The sequence below is a fragment of the Centruroides vittatus genome, unplaced genomic scaffold (genome assembly GCF_030686945.1).
Source record: "Centruroides vittatus isolate TY-2023 unplaced genomic scaffold, ASM3068694v2 scaffold_861, whole genome shotgun sequence".
Lineage (NCBI taxonomy): Eukaryota > Metazoa > Arthropoda > Arachnida > Scorpiones > Buthidae > Centruroides > Centruroides vittatus.
Genome location: NW_027122718.1, coordinates 5,361,397 through 5,375,256, shown reverse-complemented (window position 1 = coordinate 5,375,256; position 13,860 = coordinate 5,361,397). Strand labels below are relative to the sequence as shown.

The 13,860-nt window shown below is 32.4% G+C and overlaps 2 protein-coding genes across 2 annotated transcripts in view; both read left to right on the top strand.

Annotated features, from left to right (window-relative positions):
• The first annotated feature begins 23 nt into the window (after positions 1-23).
• Positions 24-9,466, top strand: LOC136990140 (histone RNA hairpin-binding protein-like). Its single transcript, XM_067288513.1, has 5 exons — positions 24-114; positions 651-765; positions 3,355-3,459; positions 6,122-6,271; positions 9,295-9,466. Exons 1-5 carry the CDS (start codon positions 24-26, stop codon positions 9,464-9,466), a joined length of 633 nt encoding a protein of 210 aa, XP_067144614.1.
• A 752-nt stretch (positions 9,467-10,218) lies between these two features.
• LOC136990213 (KAT8 regulatory NSL complex subunit 2-like) overlaps positions 10,219-13,860 on the top strand; it is a 30,661-nt gene continuing 27,019 nt past the window's right edge. Inside the window, exon 1 of the mRNA XM_067288592.1 lies at positions 10,219-10,320. Within this exon, the coding sequence (XP_067144693.1) occupies positions 10,318-10,320 (3 nt within the window). The 5' untranslated portion in view covers positions 10,219-10,317. The remainder of the gene's footprint in view (positions 10,321-13,860) is intronic.

The window sequence follows — 13,860 nt, the reverse complement described above, 5'->3', positions numbered from 1 at the left end:
ATTACGGGTGGGTCTGATCAGATATGGGAATGAGTAACATGGTTAAGAAATGGGAAATGATCCGTATTATTCATGATAAATTATGGGCTCAATGGGCTCTAAGAGTACAAACTGGTACTTTATCTCACGGCCATTTGGTTAAGTCAAATAACGTATTTAAAACTTATTATAAATAATAAACTCCTAAAAACACCGGATTGTAAACAAATCTTCAACAAAAACCTAGCTTGGCAGGCCCTACTGCAAAAAGAGTAGACGGAGTAAAGGAAAGGAAAGATGCTGACGGTCTTTTTATTGAAGGGTTTGAGCTGTATAAGTTTTTTAAAGTTTTTTACGATGTATAAAGTGAACATAGGAAGCGTTTTTTCGGGTAAAGGTTCTACAGAAGCTAATGGAACAATTTTGAATTTTCGAATGGCACGCGTTTGGGAGTATTCGATTTGTCGAAAACCGAGTGGAACAGAATTTAGGCTTGAGAACGGACCCAGAGTGGAGTCCGAAAACGTTCGCCGTAGAAAATTAATTAGACTTGCACCGGTTATTAGGTTTTTGTTGAAGATTTGTTATTATAAATAGTTGAAATACTGAAAATGAAGTTAATATTTTATTGATATTCTTCAAAATTCAAGTAAATTTTGAATATAATTTAGTGAGTGTTTTTCCGGATATGGACGATTGCAATATTAATAATCAAAATCACGAAAAATCGTCTCAGGCTATTGAGCATAGTAGCAGGGAAAAGAACAGTTATATCAGAACTTTAAGGTAAGAAATTTTTTTAAATTTCTATCCATATATTTAATTTTAATCTAATCATTATCTTTTAGACCATACGCATTTCCGAAATCAGAACAATCAAACAAAAGTGGAAAGAATCCAACGTAAGATTTAACAAAAATGAATTTAAATATTGATAAATGTAAAATAGTTTTTCATTTGTTTGACAAAATTTATATATATATATCAAGAATAGAATATCAAGAGTTTCCAGGATTCGACGAATGGGCGCGCCCGAATGATAAAGGATGGGCCTAGGGATTGCAATTGCTGGATCCCTCATCTAGCAATCCAGCTGGATCCAGCGCTGCGGATCCGGAAATACTCAATTAACTATCTAAATAATGGCGCAAAAGTCTACGTTGTCGACGTTGCCGCTTTGCTACGTGCGCTATCGCTCGGCGGCGAGAGTGACGTTGCCGTTCAGTGTGGGACGTGCTACATCCCCTCTCTACACCGCACCGCCCGCCCTTTTGCCTCTGCTGATCTAATTGCCAGTTGACTTTCCGCTCTCGCTAAATAAAGTGTCTTCGCGCTAAATAAAATAAGTAACTCCTTTCCTAGTCCTGGTGCATAATTCTAATTTACGGTCAATCGTTCCGTCGATGAATCACGTGACGGAACGATTTATGATTATTTGACGACCCTGAAACCAACTAACGTAGAGGCAGAAAGGGCCTTCTCCGCAGTGGAATATATATGCAGTTCATTAAGAAGTAGGTTGGGAGACAACACCATTAATACCATTTGTTTCTTGAGATCCTACTTCCAGAAAAGTAAAAAAAAAAATAACAGAAGTGATTGATTTAATTTTATTTAATCCTTTAAGATATTTTATTCAAGACAAGACTAATATTTTATAACTTCTACTCAAATTGTATTAAGTAAGAGTTTTTAACTTTTATTCTATAAGTGGTTAGTGGGCTACGATAGGCAATTTTATTGTGAAAATTAGCGAGAAACTGAAACTACCTAGTTGGTTAAATAGTTAATTAATTAATCAGTATCTTAGATATACGATGATATGAATGTATGTGATTCATGATTGTGATAATAATAACTAACTACTAGACTACTACTAATTACTTACTCACTACTTTACTAACACTAATAATTAAATTACTTATAAATAACTACAGACTGATATGTAGAGCCTACATAAGAAAACTGGTAAGACTGTAGCCTCTTAGCCACTGATTATCTGTCCTTACATTATTATAATATATTAATATAAATTAATTAGTAGAATTACCTTTGTTATTATTTAACTTAAAGATTACATTATAAGTATAATCTAACTAAACATTTAAAGTTAATTATCTCTATCTCGAGTGTCAAACCGAATCAAAGTTAAGTTTACTACCTAAATGTGTAAGAAGTTTTACTGATTTATAGTGACCAGTCTAAATAATAAAAGTTTCTTAAGTATTTTAGAAAAAAATGTTTTATTTCTTTAAAAAAGAACCATAAATTTCTGGATAGATAGATAGATAGATAGATAACACTTTATTGCACCAAAAATACATCTGCGCTGGATCCAGCTGGAATGATGTTGGTCCAGCAAAAATCCAGCTGGATTGAAAACACTGCTGGATTGCAATCCCTAGATGGGCCCTATATATCTGGATTCACGAAAAATTCTGAACTGACTCAGACGCGAATCCGGATCACTGGAACAACGAGATAGAATAACATAGAGAACTAAACAGTACAGCCGAAAATTGTTAACCGAGGAGCAGCCATACTTGTGGAATTGTGGTGTATGACATGTATTGAAATAACACAAAGTGACTGTGCTGTAACTAGCTTTTCATGAGCCCTATGCAAAATTTTATTTTTGGTTCTCTTTTTCCTTGGAAAAACAAGTGTAAAAAGCAAATACGATAGAAATGTTTAGTTATTATTTTCCAGGCTCTGTTAGGGCGCGTTTTTTTATGCAGCGAAAGTGTAGCGAAATGACGTCACGAGCAGCGTTGGCCATTTAGAAACGGGTTTCAGAGGATTAGCTGTAAAGGGCTTCTCGAGCGCTGCATAAAAAAACGCGCCCTTATATAAAACAGAGGGAAAGTATGGCGATTGGCCAAAAACTAACCTCCAGATTTTACAATTTTAGACTCAGGGAACCTTGAAACTTCGAAAGATGTAAAAAATTCGGGGAGTTTTTTCTGTTTGTATGAATGTTTGTGTGTGGCACAATTTTGTTCACCCTCTTTATAGCTTAATTAATAACTCTTGTGCTTTTTGTCGAAAATTTCTGAAATTTTGCAGGGAGGTTTGTTTTTTAAGAGGATTCGTGCTATTAAATTTTGGTGATTAAAGATCGAGGAAGTGGGGAAATAAAAGGGGTCGGTCTTGGGTCACGTTACGGTTGACTAGTTAGTTACGGCACTGTGTTCATTTGTAATATAAACTTCTAAACATTCGGATTTTTATAAAATAAATAATAAAAATAGCAAATAAAATATATATATGTAATACTTAGATTTATTTTTTTTTATTTGCTTATACTTTATTTGCTATTTCAAATTAAGTTTTAAGTTATCAGGAAATAAACGTCTACTCAGTTTTTTTTTTCAGAATAATTTTTGAAACAGATCCTGTTATTTTGAAAAGGAGAGAAAAACAAATACAGTATGGAAAAGTTACACCTGAATATCAGAAATATATTTCTGAAATACCTAAGTAAATATACAATTATTATAGATTAGAATTAACATTCTTGTTTAAACAAATTTAGGATGTCAGAATTTTCTAAAACATTGTTTATAATTTTTGTGTCCACCAGTGTTTAATGGTTTTATCTACTGAAAAGAGATTCGTGTCTGACAAAAGAGCTGACCGCATGGAGTTCTGATGTTAGTAGTCAATCGATAGAAACTCTATGCAAAAACTATAGTGTTTTAAAATTACAGAACAATTTCACCTGTTCTAATACATACAGTTTTATTCTTCTTTTACGTTCCTTCTTGAGAGCATTCGCTGCTATACTTTACATTCCACTATTTTTCCATTGTTTAAATTTTCCCACTATTCCCCGTCTTCTCAACAATACTAATGTATTAAGTTATTTCGTTCACCGTGGATCTGTAAAACGCCCGAACACGAAATAAAGGATATATGTCGCTATCCCATCAAATACTCATCTCTTTACAAATGCATAAAAATGAAAGTAATGACGATGTATTTACAATACACAATATAATTTTATCGATTTATTTGCTATTGTCACCTACTCTTCAAATTATATCGTTTAAACAAAATTAACTCAAATACAATGTTTTGACAAATACAAATGTTCGTTCTTCCCCGCACAATATGGCAACCACTAAGCTGCGCGCACATGTATTAGCTTAGGTGGTGAATGGCCTTTGTCCTTCCTTCACTGTAAACAAATATGAAGCCCGAATAACATTTTCATGGAAACGGAAGTGCATAAATGATCTCATTGCGGTTAGCTGGATAATTGGATAGAGCAAAGTGCTGTATTTTGTTTTCAATTTATTTTATTTCTTAAACTTGAAAGGGCCTACCAGTGGCCAAGCGGTTCCGTTCTCTGAACGCTGGTAGTTCGGTCGTGGATTAGCTTCTCGCCACACGTGGAGTTTTCCGGGTTTCTTCAAGTCTTTAACGCCTAAATAGAGACCACTTACCCTTAAAAGACTTCTCGGAAGGCATCCTCCTAGGCAGATCGCCCAAGTGTTGCGTTTCCGTAACTAACAAAACAATCTTAAAGCTGAAGATTCTTCGTGAAATTTTCTGAATAGTATATTATTTTAAAAAATTGCTCCCACTAGTAACCGAGTGGCTAAAACCCCCGAAGAACTCGTAGTTGGTTGCGGGTTCGAATTTCGACAACGGACTGGTTTCATTTGGAGTTTTCCGTGTTTTCTTCACGTGTCTAACACCTGAATAGAGGCAAGGGCCAGTTTCCCAGGAAACAATCTTTCCTTGGCAGATTGCCCATAAGTTGCATTGTCTAATCCAGTCAATTCAATCAAATCTGGATGAGTCGAAAATCCCCAGGATATTTTCAGGAGGTGGTCCGTCCAGATGTGTTGGGCCCTGTCATCACCCAGTTGTCCCATTGTGGGTCTAGCTAAACTCAAGCGAGGCGCAAAAATGAACCTCTTAGTGTCCACAGAACAGAAAACGTAAAAAGAAAAAAATAAATACTAATTGAGCGAGAGAGGAAAAAATAATCGGATAGAATTTAAATTCAATATAAAAAAGACAAGAAACCATAATAAGTCTGATGACAGGATGAACAAGGCGGTTAAATTGTTACTTTCCTGAAATCGTCCTTCCACGTGGATATTTACGTTTCACAGCTGTTTTCTTCCTGTACACGCATAAAAACTCTTCTAAAAGTGAGAAATACTTACATCGCGAATGCTCCTAATATTGTTACAGAATGAACAGAATAGGACAAAAGTTCAGAATATTCTGCATTTTCATTTAATTGTAAATTACGTTTAGATGCTTTTTCAGTACATCAATGGAATAAAGTATTTGAATATACAGTATGTAGGGTATGGAATCGCCTAGGCGTGCGATTGCCGCCCTGTTTTAATATAACGAACTTTCGTAACGGAAAACCGTTAGAAGGACCGTTAGAAAGATCCGTTAGAAGAACCGTTGAGTTTTAAATCGACGATAGAAGGACGATTGGCCGGCGGAAGGTGACCGTTGGCCGGTCGTTGGGGAAACATTCGAATTTGATTGGCGGAGGATTTAAGCGCCGACCGCTATATAAGCAGTAGTTTCGGCGGGAAGAGGGGATCGGATGGGATCGGACCGGATTGGATTAGGATCGTTGTTACCGAAGTTCTAACTGTCTCTCTCGTTGGACGCTACGGAAATCTGGAGAAAGTAAACTCCAGTGATTTAGTACGAACTTGTTCCTGACTCGGAGGTGTTGTTAATTACAAGTCTGTTTGATCGTAAGGAGTTCTTTCGACGAATTTGTACAGGTATAGTCGGTTGTTGTTTGGACTAGTGTTTGTGCATAATTAATTGTAACGCTACTTTGTATCATTTTGTACATTTCTATTATAAATATAAACTTTGTGTTTCGTTAAACCGACTGAGTGGTTATTTTGAACATTACTCAGTATAACTTTAATATACAATTTCAGGATATTTCATCAAGAGTTCGAAGCAACAAAGAATTGTTTTTTAACGGTATAAAGCTAGATCATTAAGAATTTTTGTTATATCTCATCACTATTTTGCGTGTATTTTTATATATCTATTGAGAAATTATGTTTTTAAATATTGTTTAAAATATTCTTTTGAAGAGGTGTAACTGTTTAAATTTTAATTATTACTCATTCTTTATTTTAAGGAGCAAACGTAGTAAACGTCATCCTCGAACTCCAGATAAACATCGGAAGTACAGTAGACGGTCATGGGACAAACAAATAAAAATATGGAGGATACAATTACATCAATGGGATCCTAATCCTACAACGGAAAGTAATGATTTACTTGACCTGTAAGTTTGCTTAAATCATAAAGTAGCTATCGTATATACAATAAAGTCTTGTTTTACGCGGTTTCCTGTCTTCGTGGATGGTGAATAAAAGTCAAATTCAGTCGCTAGAATTAGGTTATCCCAAATGTTGTTCATTATAGTAAAAACGTAAGTAAAACGTTTTAAATACACATTAACGTTTAAGTGTCTAGCATAAATGTCTAGGCAATTATCTGGAATTACTTGGGCTAAAACATAAAATGCGAAATTTTTTTACGCGTTACTGATACGTAAAACAAGACTCTATGGTGTATAATTATGAGAAAATTGTAAAAATGGCCATAACTCTTATATGATCCATTTGGAATTTCAATTCATGACTCATAGACAGGTCACTATATCGTATCTAAAAAGTGGACGTGTTCTCCTTTTAGATACGGTATGAAGGATATATTTTTCATTTTGAATTAAAAAAAAAAATAACCTCTGTCTATTTTATAAAACATCCAAGAATTACTGCGAAAAATACAAGAATAACTTAGGCTAAACAACTTTGTGTTATAAAATATCCATTTCTTTAAATTAGTGTTTTCTACATCAGGCTTATTCAAATATAACTTAATATTCTCCTTTTCAAACAGTACGACGTTAAGGAAAAACTCCTTATGACTAGCCCGGCCTGGCGCGAACCCACGATTAAATTCAGTGTTCGAGGAACGGAACAGCTTGATTACTAGTGGGCTTACACTACACAAACTAGTTTATTAAGTGGAATTAAAATTCTAATGGGAGAAATAAAGATCGTTCACAAACCGTTTCCTATCCCTCTAACAGTACTGTATTATGGTTTTCAAAAATAACTAATTCTCGATCTGATAATATACATCCCGTAAGATGTCTTGTTGAATAAAAATGGGGAAAAACGAGTGTAAAACCGGAAGTTGAATTTTAAGATTTTCGTCTAATTCCGAAAGCTTCCCGTAATTTGAATTTTATATATATATATATAATATAAATATTTAAAATCACAATAGAGTATCATATATTTTAAAAAATATCATGTTTACAATTGTAGTATATAGTATATATTATATGTAATATATATATATATATATATATATTTATAGGGGATACTATAGATTACTATCTATGAAATTTCGGGACTTTGAGTATATATCTGAACTGAGAGGTCCGAGACGAGTTCAACGATACCCCATTTTTGGACCGGAGACGAAAAATAAGAAAGTTATCATACTTACTTAATGCTATCATGCAGACGGCACCGCAGTTGCTAGTGCCGCCATCTTGCGGTAAAATCTGGAAACCATTAAAAAAAGCACTCTGAAAGACAAGAAATTGCACGAACTGTGAAACGCCACTTCCTTTTTGTTTTTTTGTTTTTTTTTTTTTGTTCAAGAATTACCGTGAATGAATAACTAGTGACGTTAAACACTCGGCTGCCTGCCGGCGGCTCCCCTCCGGGAGGTCCGTCGGGAGCACGAACATTCGAATGCCACCTAGTGGAACGCCAATTCTAAAATGGCGTAGAATGCATTGTGAAAGGCAAGAAATTGTAAATATGATAACTTTCTTATTTTTCGTCTCCGGTTCAAAAGTAGGGTATCGTTGAACTCGTCTCGGTTCCCTCAGTTCAGAGATATACTCAAAATCCCAAAATTCCATAGGTAATAATCTATAGTACACTCTATATATATATATATATGTATATATTGTCTTACTTTGAGAAGATCTAAATTCAATTTAAGATAGAAATTTTCTACCTGTTTTTACAGAGTTTTCTACCCTTTTCTTCTTGGATGGTTTATCTTAATACAGACGAGTAAAAACGACTATTATCGAATTAAATTTTAAAACATTAAAATATCACATTTAAAATCTGAAATAGTAACTATTATTTAAATATTGAGGTTACTCATAAAATTATGGAGATTTTCTAAATTATATACTACCGTAATCAAAAAGTATTGGGAATGGTTCATTTAAACTGGGCGCTGTCGTCATTTTTTTCGTGTTTTGATACGGCTTTCATCGAAATCTAGCTACAATTCATACGTGTTTTCGTTTGCAAATAAACGCTTGTTTCGTGTGTAAAGAATTTTTCCCCCGGAGATTTTTTTCAAAATGTCGAGCATAGTTGAGCAAAGAACGCGTATTAAATTTTGTCTTCGCAACGGAACTAATACCACAATCGTTGGAAACGACCATAGTCTATCAAAAACAAGAATTTTCGAGTGATACAAGATGTTCGAGAAAGGCAGAAAAACTCGTCGAAGATGAACCATGCACTTCAACTGATGAACACGTCGCTCAAGTCAGACATTTGATGCTCAATGACCGTCGTTTAACAATTATGGACATTGTTGAACATGTTCCAGTATCATCTGGATCTTGTCAAGCAATTTTAAAAAATCATTTGAGCTTGCGGCGCGTGGCTTCGCCAATCGTCCCGAAAATATTGAATTTTTTTCCAAATTTTCCTGTTTCCTCGACTAAAATTTCCGCTTTGTGATTACCGTTTTGAGTCGAATGATACAATAAAACAAAATTCGCTGCGAGTCTTGAAGGGATTTCACGAAAACGATTTTAAAGTTGCACAAAGTTCATTGCAATGGGAGTAGATTATGTTGAAGGTGAAGAAATATAATTTTGATCACTCAAATAAATTCAAATCTTACGTTTTATCGAACCATTTCTGATACTTTTTGATCACACGGGTATGTGTTATATTCATCGGGGTCGATCTATATAAATATTGGAGAGACAGACCAACGATAACGAGTAAGAAAGATTTCCCGTTGTATGGTTTTGAATGGATATACATAATAAAGTGTATTTGTTGTGTACAATATTCGTTTCTATTTTACACCATACCATTATAAAAATACGTTGGGTAAAAAAATATTTGGGGATACGTCCTCTCTGTATCATATGGATCGATGCCCGTGTTTATTTGATATTTTAAAATTATTGTAAAACTAGTTTTAATGTATATATATATACGTTTTCTCTTCTCTTAACAAAAGTGATTTAGAATCTACTGAAACAGCAATTGGTAAAATAGATGAATGCCGTTCTTCATTGGATAACAGAGAATCATCTTTAAAGTCTACCACTAGAATGAATGATTCATGCAATTCGTTTGAAGTAAAAATTGATGAAATATGTGACAGCATACAAAATCTCTCGTTAAATTAAACCGTAAAATGAAATGTGAGATAAAGAACTTAACTCGTTATTTATAACGAGTTAACAGGTCTTTAAACAAGGAGCATTCGTGTTGGAATAAACCAGAATATAGAAGTAAATTAATTTTCAGTATTTATTTCTAATGAAATTGCATCCATTTTAATCTTTAATTTCCATAATTATCTTTATCTTCCGAAATGAAGCTACTAGACTCTGTCGCCATCTGTCGATATAAATGTTATTTATTAATGTTATATTTATTTTAAAAGATTTAATTATATAAAAAGACTATTTTAATAAATTTCATTGAAAAATAATTTAATTAATGTGATGATTATTATATAACAGAATGAATTTTAAAAAATAATTAATTTAATGTTGAAGTTTGTAGAAATGAATATTGATTTAATTGAATTAATTAAAAATTTTGAAAATTTAATTGTTCATAAATTAAAAACTAATCTGAATAAAATCTTTTAATAATAATAATAATAATAATAAATGTTAATAAAATTTGTTTAAACTTGTTTTATAATCAAATTAAAGATAATTTAAAATTTGTTAAAGCATAAAACTTATAATTTGTAACACGTACATTTTAAATACATTATCGAAATTAAAGCGTTAGAAAATGATTCAAAAACTTTATTTTGATCAAATTAAATTTTTTAAAATAAAATTACAACTCGACTCTCGACCAATGAACAAGTTACAAATTAATAACCACGTGATAGCAGATTACATAAATTTAGTGAACGTGGCGCTGCAGTCGTTAGTTTAAGGTGCGCCAGCGAAGGGCCAATCAACGGTATCTTCATAGTTTGTTGTTGAAAGAGTTCGTTCGACTACGTGAATCGACAATGGTGAGTTTTATGTCGTCAAACTTTTCGCTATGCTCTGACAGCCTTTCAGTCCGTTTAAACGGCTTCTTACTTTCTTAAAGTCTCCATTTTCTAATAATTTGCAGTAGTTAACAAGTATTGTACCCGTTAAAGTTGTAAAGGTAAAAGATTGTTTTAAAGGGAAGCAGAGGATGATAGAGAATGCCTTCATCAGTGTTTACGTATATATGCTGTTACTTTTAACGGAAGTTAATGGCAATTAACTTGGCTGTTAAGCGTAATAAAATTTTCATTAAGCAGTTCACTTCGATGTGTTATGATTTTGCAGAACGATGCAATAAACAACGTTACGTAAAATGAATTCGTAACGGATGGAAAAGCCATAGCGTTTGCTGCCGTCGGGAGAACTTCCGCCATAATCTACCGACGTAATGACGTCACGAGTGAGTTTTCGCCAGTGTTCACCATGTATTGTCCGCACAACGCATATTAAAAACTCTATATAAAAAGTTGGCACGTAGATGTAAAATAATTCTATTATAAATTCTAGTCCATATTTTATTTTTAATTGTAGTTTAATATGGATAAATATTTTTTTAATTATTTTTTTACTTAATTTATTAAATTATTTTAAAAAATTAATTAATAGATGTGTTCCATCTTAAATAGGGCTTGATTTATTTTTAATATTATTTTATAGAATAATTTTAGAAACTTTATTATTTTTCGGTTGTTGAAATTAAACTTATGATTTGATGAAGTAGTTTAAAATCACATTAATTTTTAATGTAACAATTATTATATTGAGTTGCATATTACTAAAAATTCTATCTACATTGTGTGTTCCTGTGTGATTCATTCTCTCAAGAAATCTTATGGTTAATCCTAACAATTAAAATGAGAACGAGAGGCAATCAACTACTGAAAATATTGTTTAAATTGGTTTATTAAAACTCAATATCTAAATAGTTTGGCCAGCTAAATATCTACACAGTAGAGTCAGATTTAAGTTATTGTATTTAGTGCGTTTATCAATGCAATGCAACACCTAATTTTACGCAGTGCTTTTTTTCTAAAAATATTACTTCTGGTATGCATATAGAGCATGTAGAATTGTTTTTACTGAGCAACTACTGGGACTACATACTAATTATCAATACTTTTTATGGTATCTGCCGGTATGACATACTGGCATGTTCCGGCTGTAAAATAGCTTTGGTTTTACCCCTGTATAGCATTGTTTGATATAGTTCTAGATCAGGATAGGTTTTAGACAAATCCAAAGATGCAGTGACATCACTAAAGTTGAATCTCTCATCTTGTTTAACGTCAAACTGGTGCATGCAACTGTTAGAATACACTATATGAAAGAACTTAAATCGATTGCCATGAGAGAATTTAAACTCTCATCTGGTCAATCCTATAATTGATCATGGATAGTACAAGTTGGGATTTTGTTTTACTGTTTCTCAGCTATAACCTTTACAAGTCAGACCTATCTATAATGGATGTAACTATAGTTAGCAATAGTCTTAATGTGCTGATGTCTGTGTGAAAGTAGGAAGATATGGAGACACCACGTTATGCTAGAGTTGATGCTTCTCATGAGTGGTAGACTTACAGGCTTTTGGACTGAGATAGTGTTATCGATATAAACTTTAATATCTATATTTAAAACTTCAATTTTTTATTGTTGGAAGTAAGCACAAGATTGTTTAAGAGAACTAATCATACAGGAACACACTAGGATAGATATCCAGGCTTTATTAGGAGGAGGAAATACATTTTGGACTATATATCCCTGATCAGTCCTTATTATTTAACATCAGTACATTTAAAAACATAAATTTTTAAGTTACAGTTATGAATATACATAAAATTATAATGAACACAATATTACCAGGATGGTAGAGATTGTGTGTGTTGTAGTTATAATAGTGACAACTGGATTCTAATAACAATAAGGTAATTAAGTGAACAGTAAAAAGTCTTAAATAAATTATTCATAAAGGAATACCTATAAATTATAAAAGGAGACTATAATAAACTTTAATTGTAAACAATAAAACATAAAAAGTTGGTGAAAGGAAACATATATATTCTAAAAGGAATAAACTTTATTGAGATTGTAAGTTAAGTAAACAATAAAAAAGTTTTAAATAAAACTAGGATATTAAAAGGATTACCTGTAAATTATAAAAAGGAAAGTATAATAAAATTCTATTAAAACTGTAAAAGGTATTGTATATTCTAAAAGAAACAAAGCATATTAAAAAGATGGAGTTGCAATTATCACTGTATGTCTATCATCTAACTCAGAGATGGGCAACCCGTGGCCCCCAGGCCGCATGCAGCCCACATTAATACTTTTTGTGGCACGCCTTGCATAAAATATGAATAAAGATATCAATTTCCCAGCTTAAGGAAATATGCAGCAAAAATTCAAACATTATTTTCTACAACTTATGTATGTGAATAGTTTTTCCTGCAATGAATTTAGTAAAAGTTAAAACGAAATTGGCTAACAGACTCACATCAGATCTAATTTAAAACTAGCAGTGACTAATATTTAACCAAGTATTTTTGATATATTACATTTACATCAATTCCAGAAGCTAAATTAAGTACACCTATGCTAATTTATAATTATACATGAATAAATAATTGTGATTTACTGGCTTTTTTTTCCTCTCTCTCTCTCTCTCTCTCTTTTCTCTTGTATAATGGCCTGTGTCAGTTCAAAAGTTTTGAAATGTAGCCCTTACATAGCAAAAGGTTGCCCATTCCTGATCTAACTCATAAGTATTGTGAGCGACATATAGTTGAAAATGCACTTCCTCCTCTAATAAAGCCTATATATCTATCCCAGTTTTGTTCCTGTGTGATTAATTTTATGCCTACTTCCAACAATATAAAACTGAGAACAAGAGGCTATCTAGTGTAATTTAATTTTTTATTATGCTAACTTGTTCAGCTGTCAGATATACCAACAGAACTTCAAAAACTTCTCAAAATAACATTTCATAGTAGATTTCTTTATGAAGCCATTCTTATCTTAATCTGTAACCAAGGCTTAATCATAAAAAGTTTAAGATCTTGATATCAGTACGGAATTTGGACTACTTTTTCTGTGATTATATTTAATTAATTTCTAAATAATTTTTCACTAGAGGGAAGCACTAGATGGCATCTCTTAGTAAATTTAATAATTATAATTAAATTAATATTTATTAAATAATTTAGAATATTCTAGAAGAAAAGAATCGGCCTAAAAGGATGTTTGGCTCATTACAAATATATTAGGTTTTGTAATGTTTGTATAAGTACAGAATTTATTTATTAATGAATTAAATGATTATCCAGCAGAGAAATATCATAGGATTGTTTCACAGTAATAATTTTTAAACATACATAGAAATTTTTCAAAGAATTACATCCGCTAAGACTAGTAACTTACGTTTTGTCTTATGTTGTTTGTTTTAATCAGGCGGCAAAGATCAATTCATTCAAAACACTTTAATTACACTTGTTATAGCAGCAATGCATTTTGGGATTGAAAAA

Bases quoted from the DNA above. Each gene is read 5' to 3' on its own strand.
- LOC136990140 (XM_067288513.1), top strand. From the start codon at position 24: ATGGGAATGAGTAACATGGTTAAGAAATGGGAAATGATCCGTATTATT. The intron at 3,460-6,121 runs GTAAATATACAA...CTTTATTTTAAG, and splicing joins TATATTTCTGAAATACCTAA to GAGCAAACGTAGTAAACGTC. The intron at 6,272-9,294 runs GTAAGTTTGCTT...TCTTAACAAAAG, and splicing joins AGTAATGATTTACTTGACCT to TGATTTAGAATCTACTGAAA.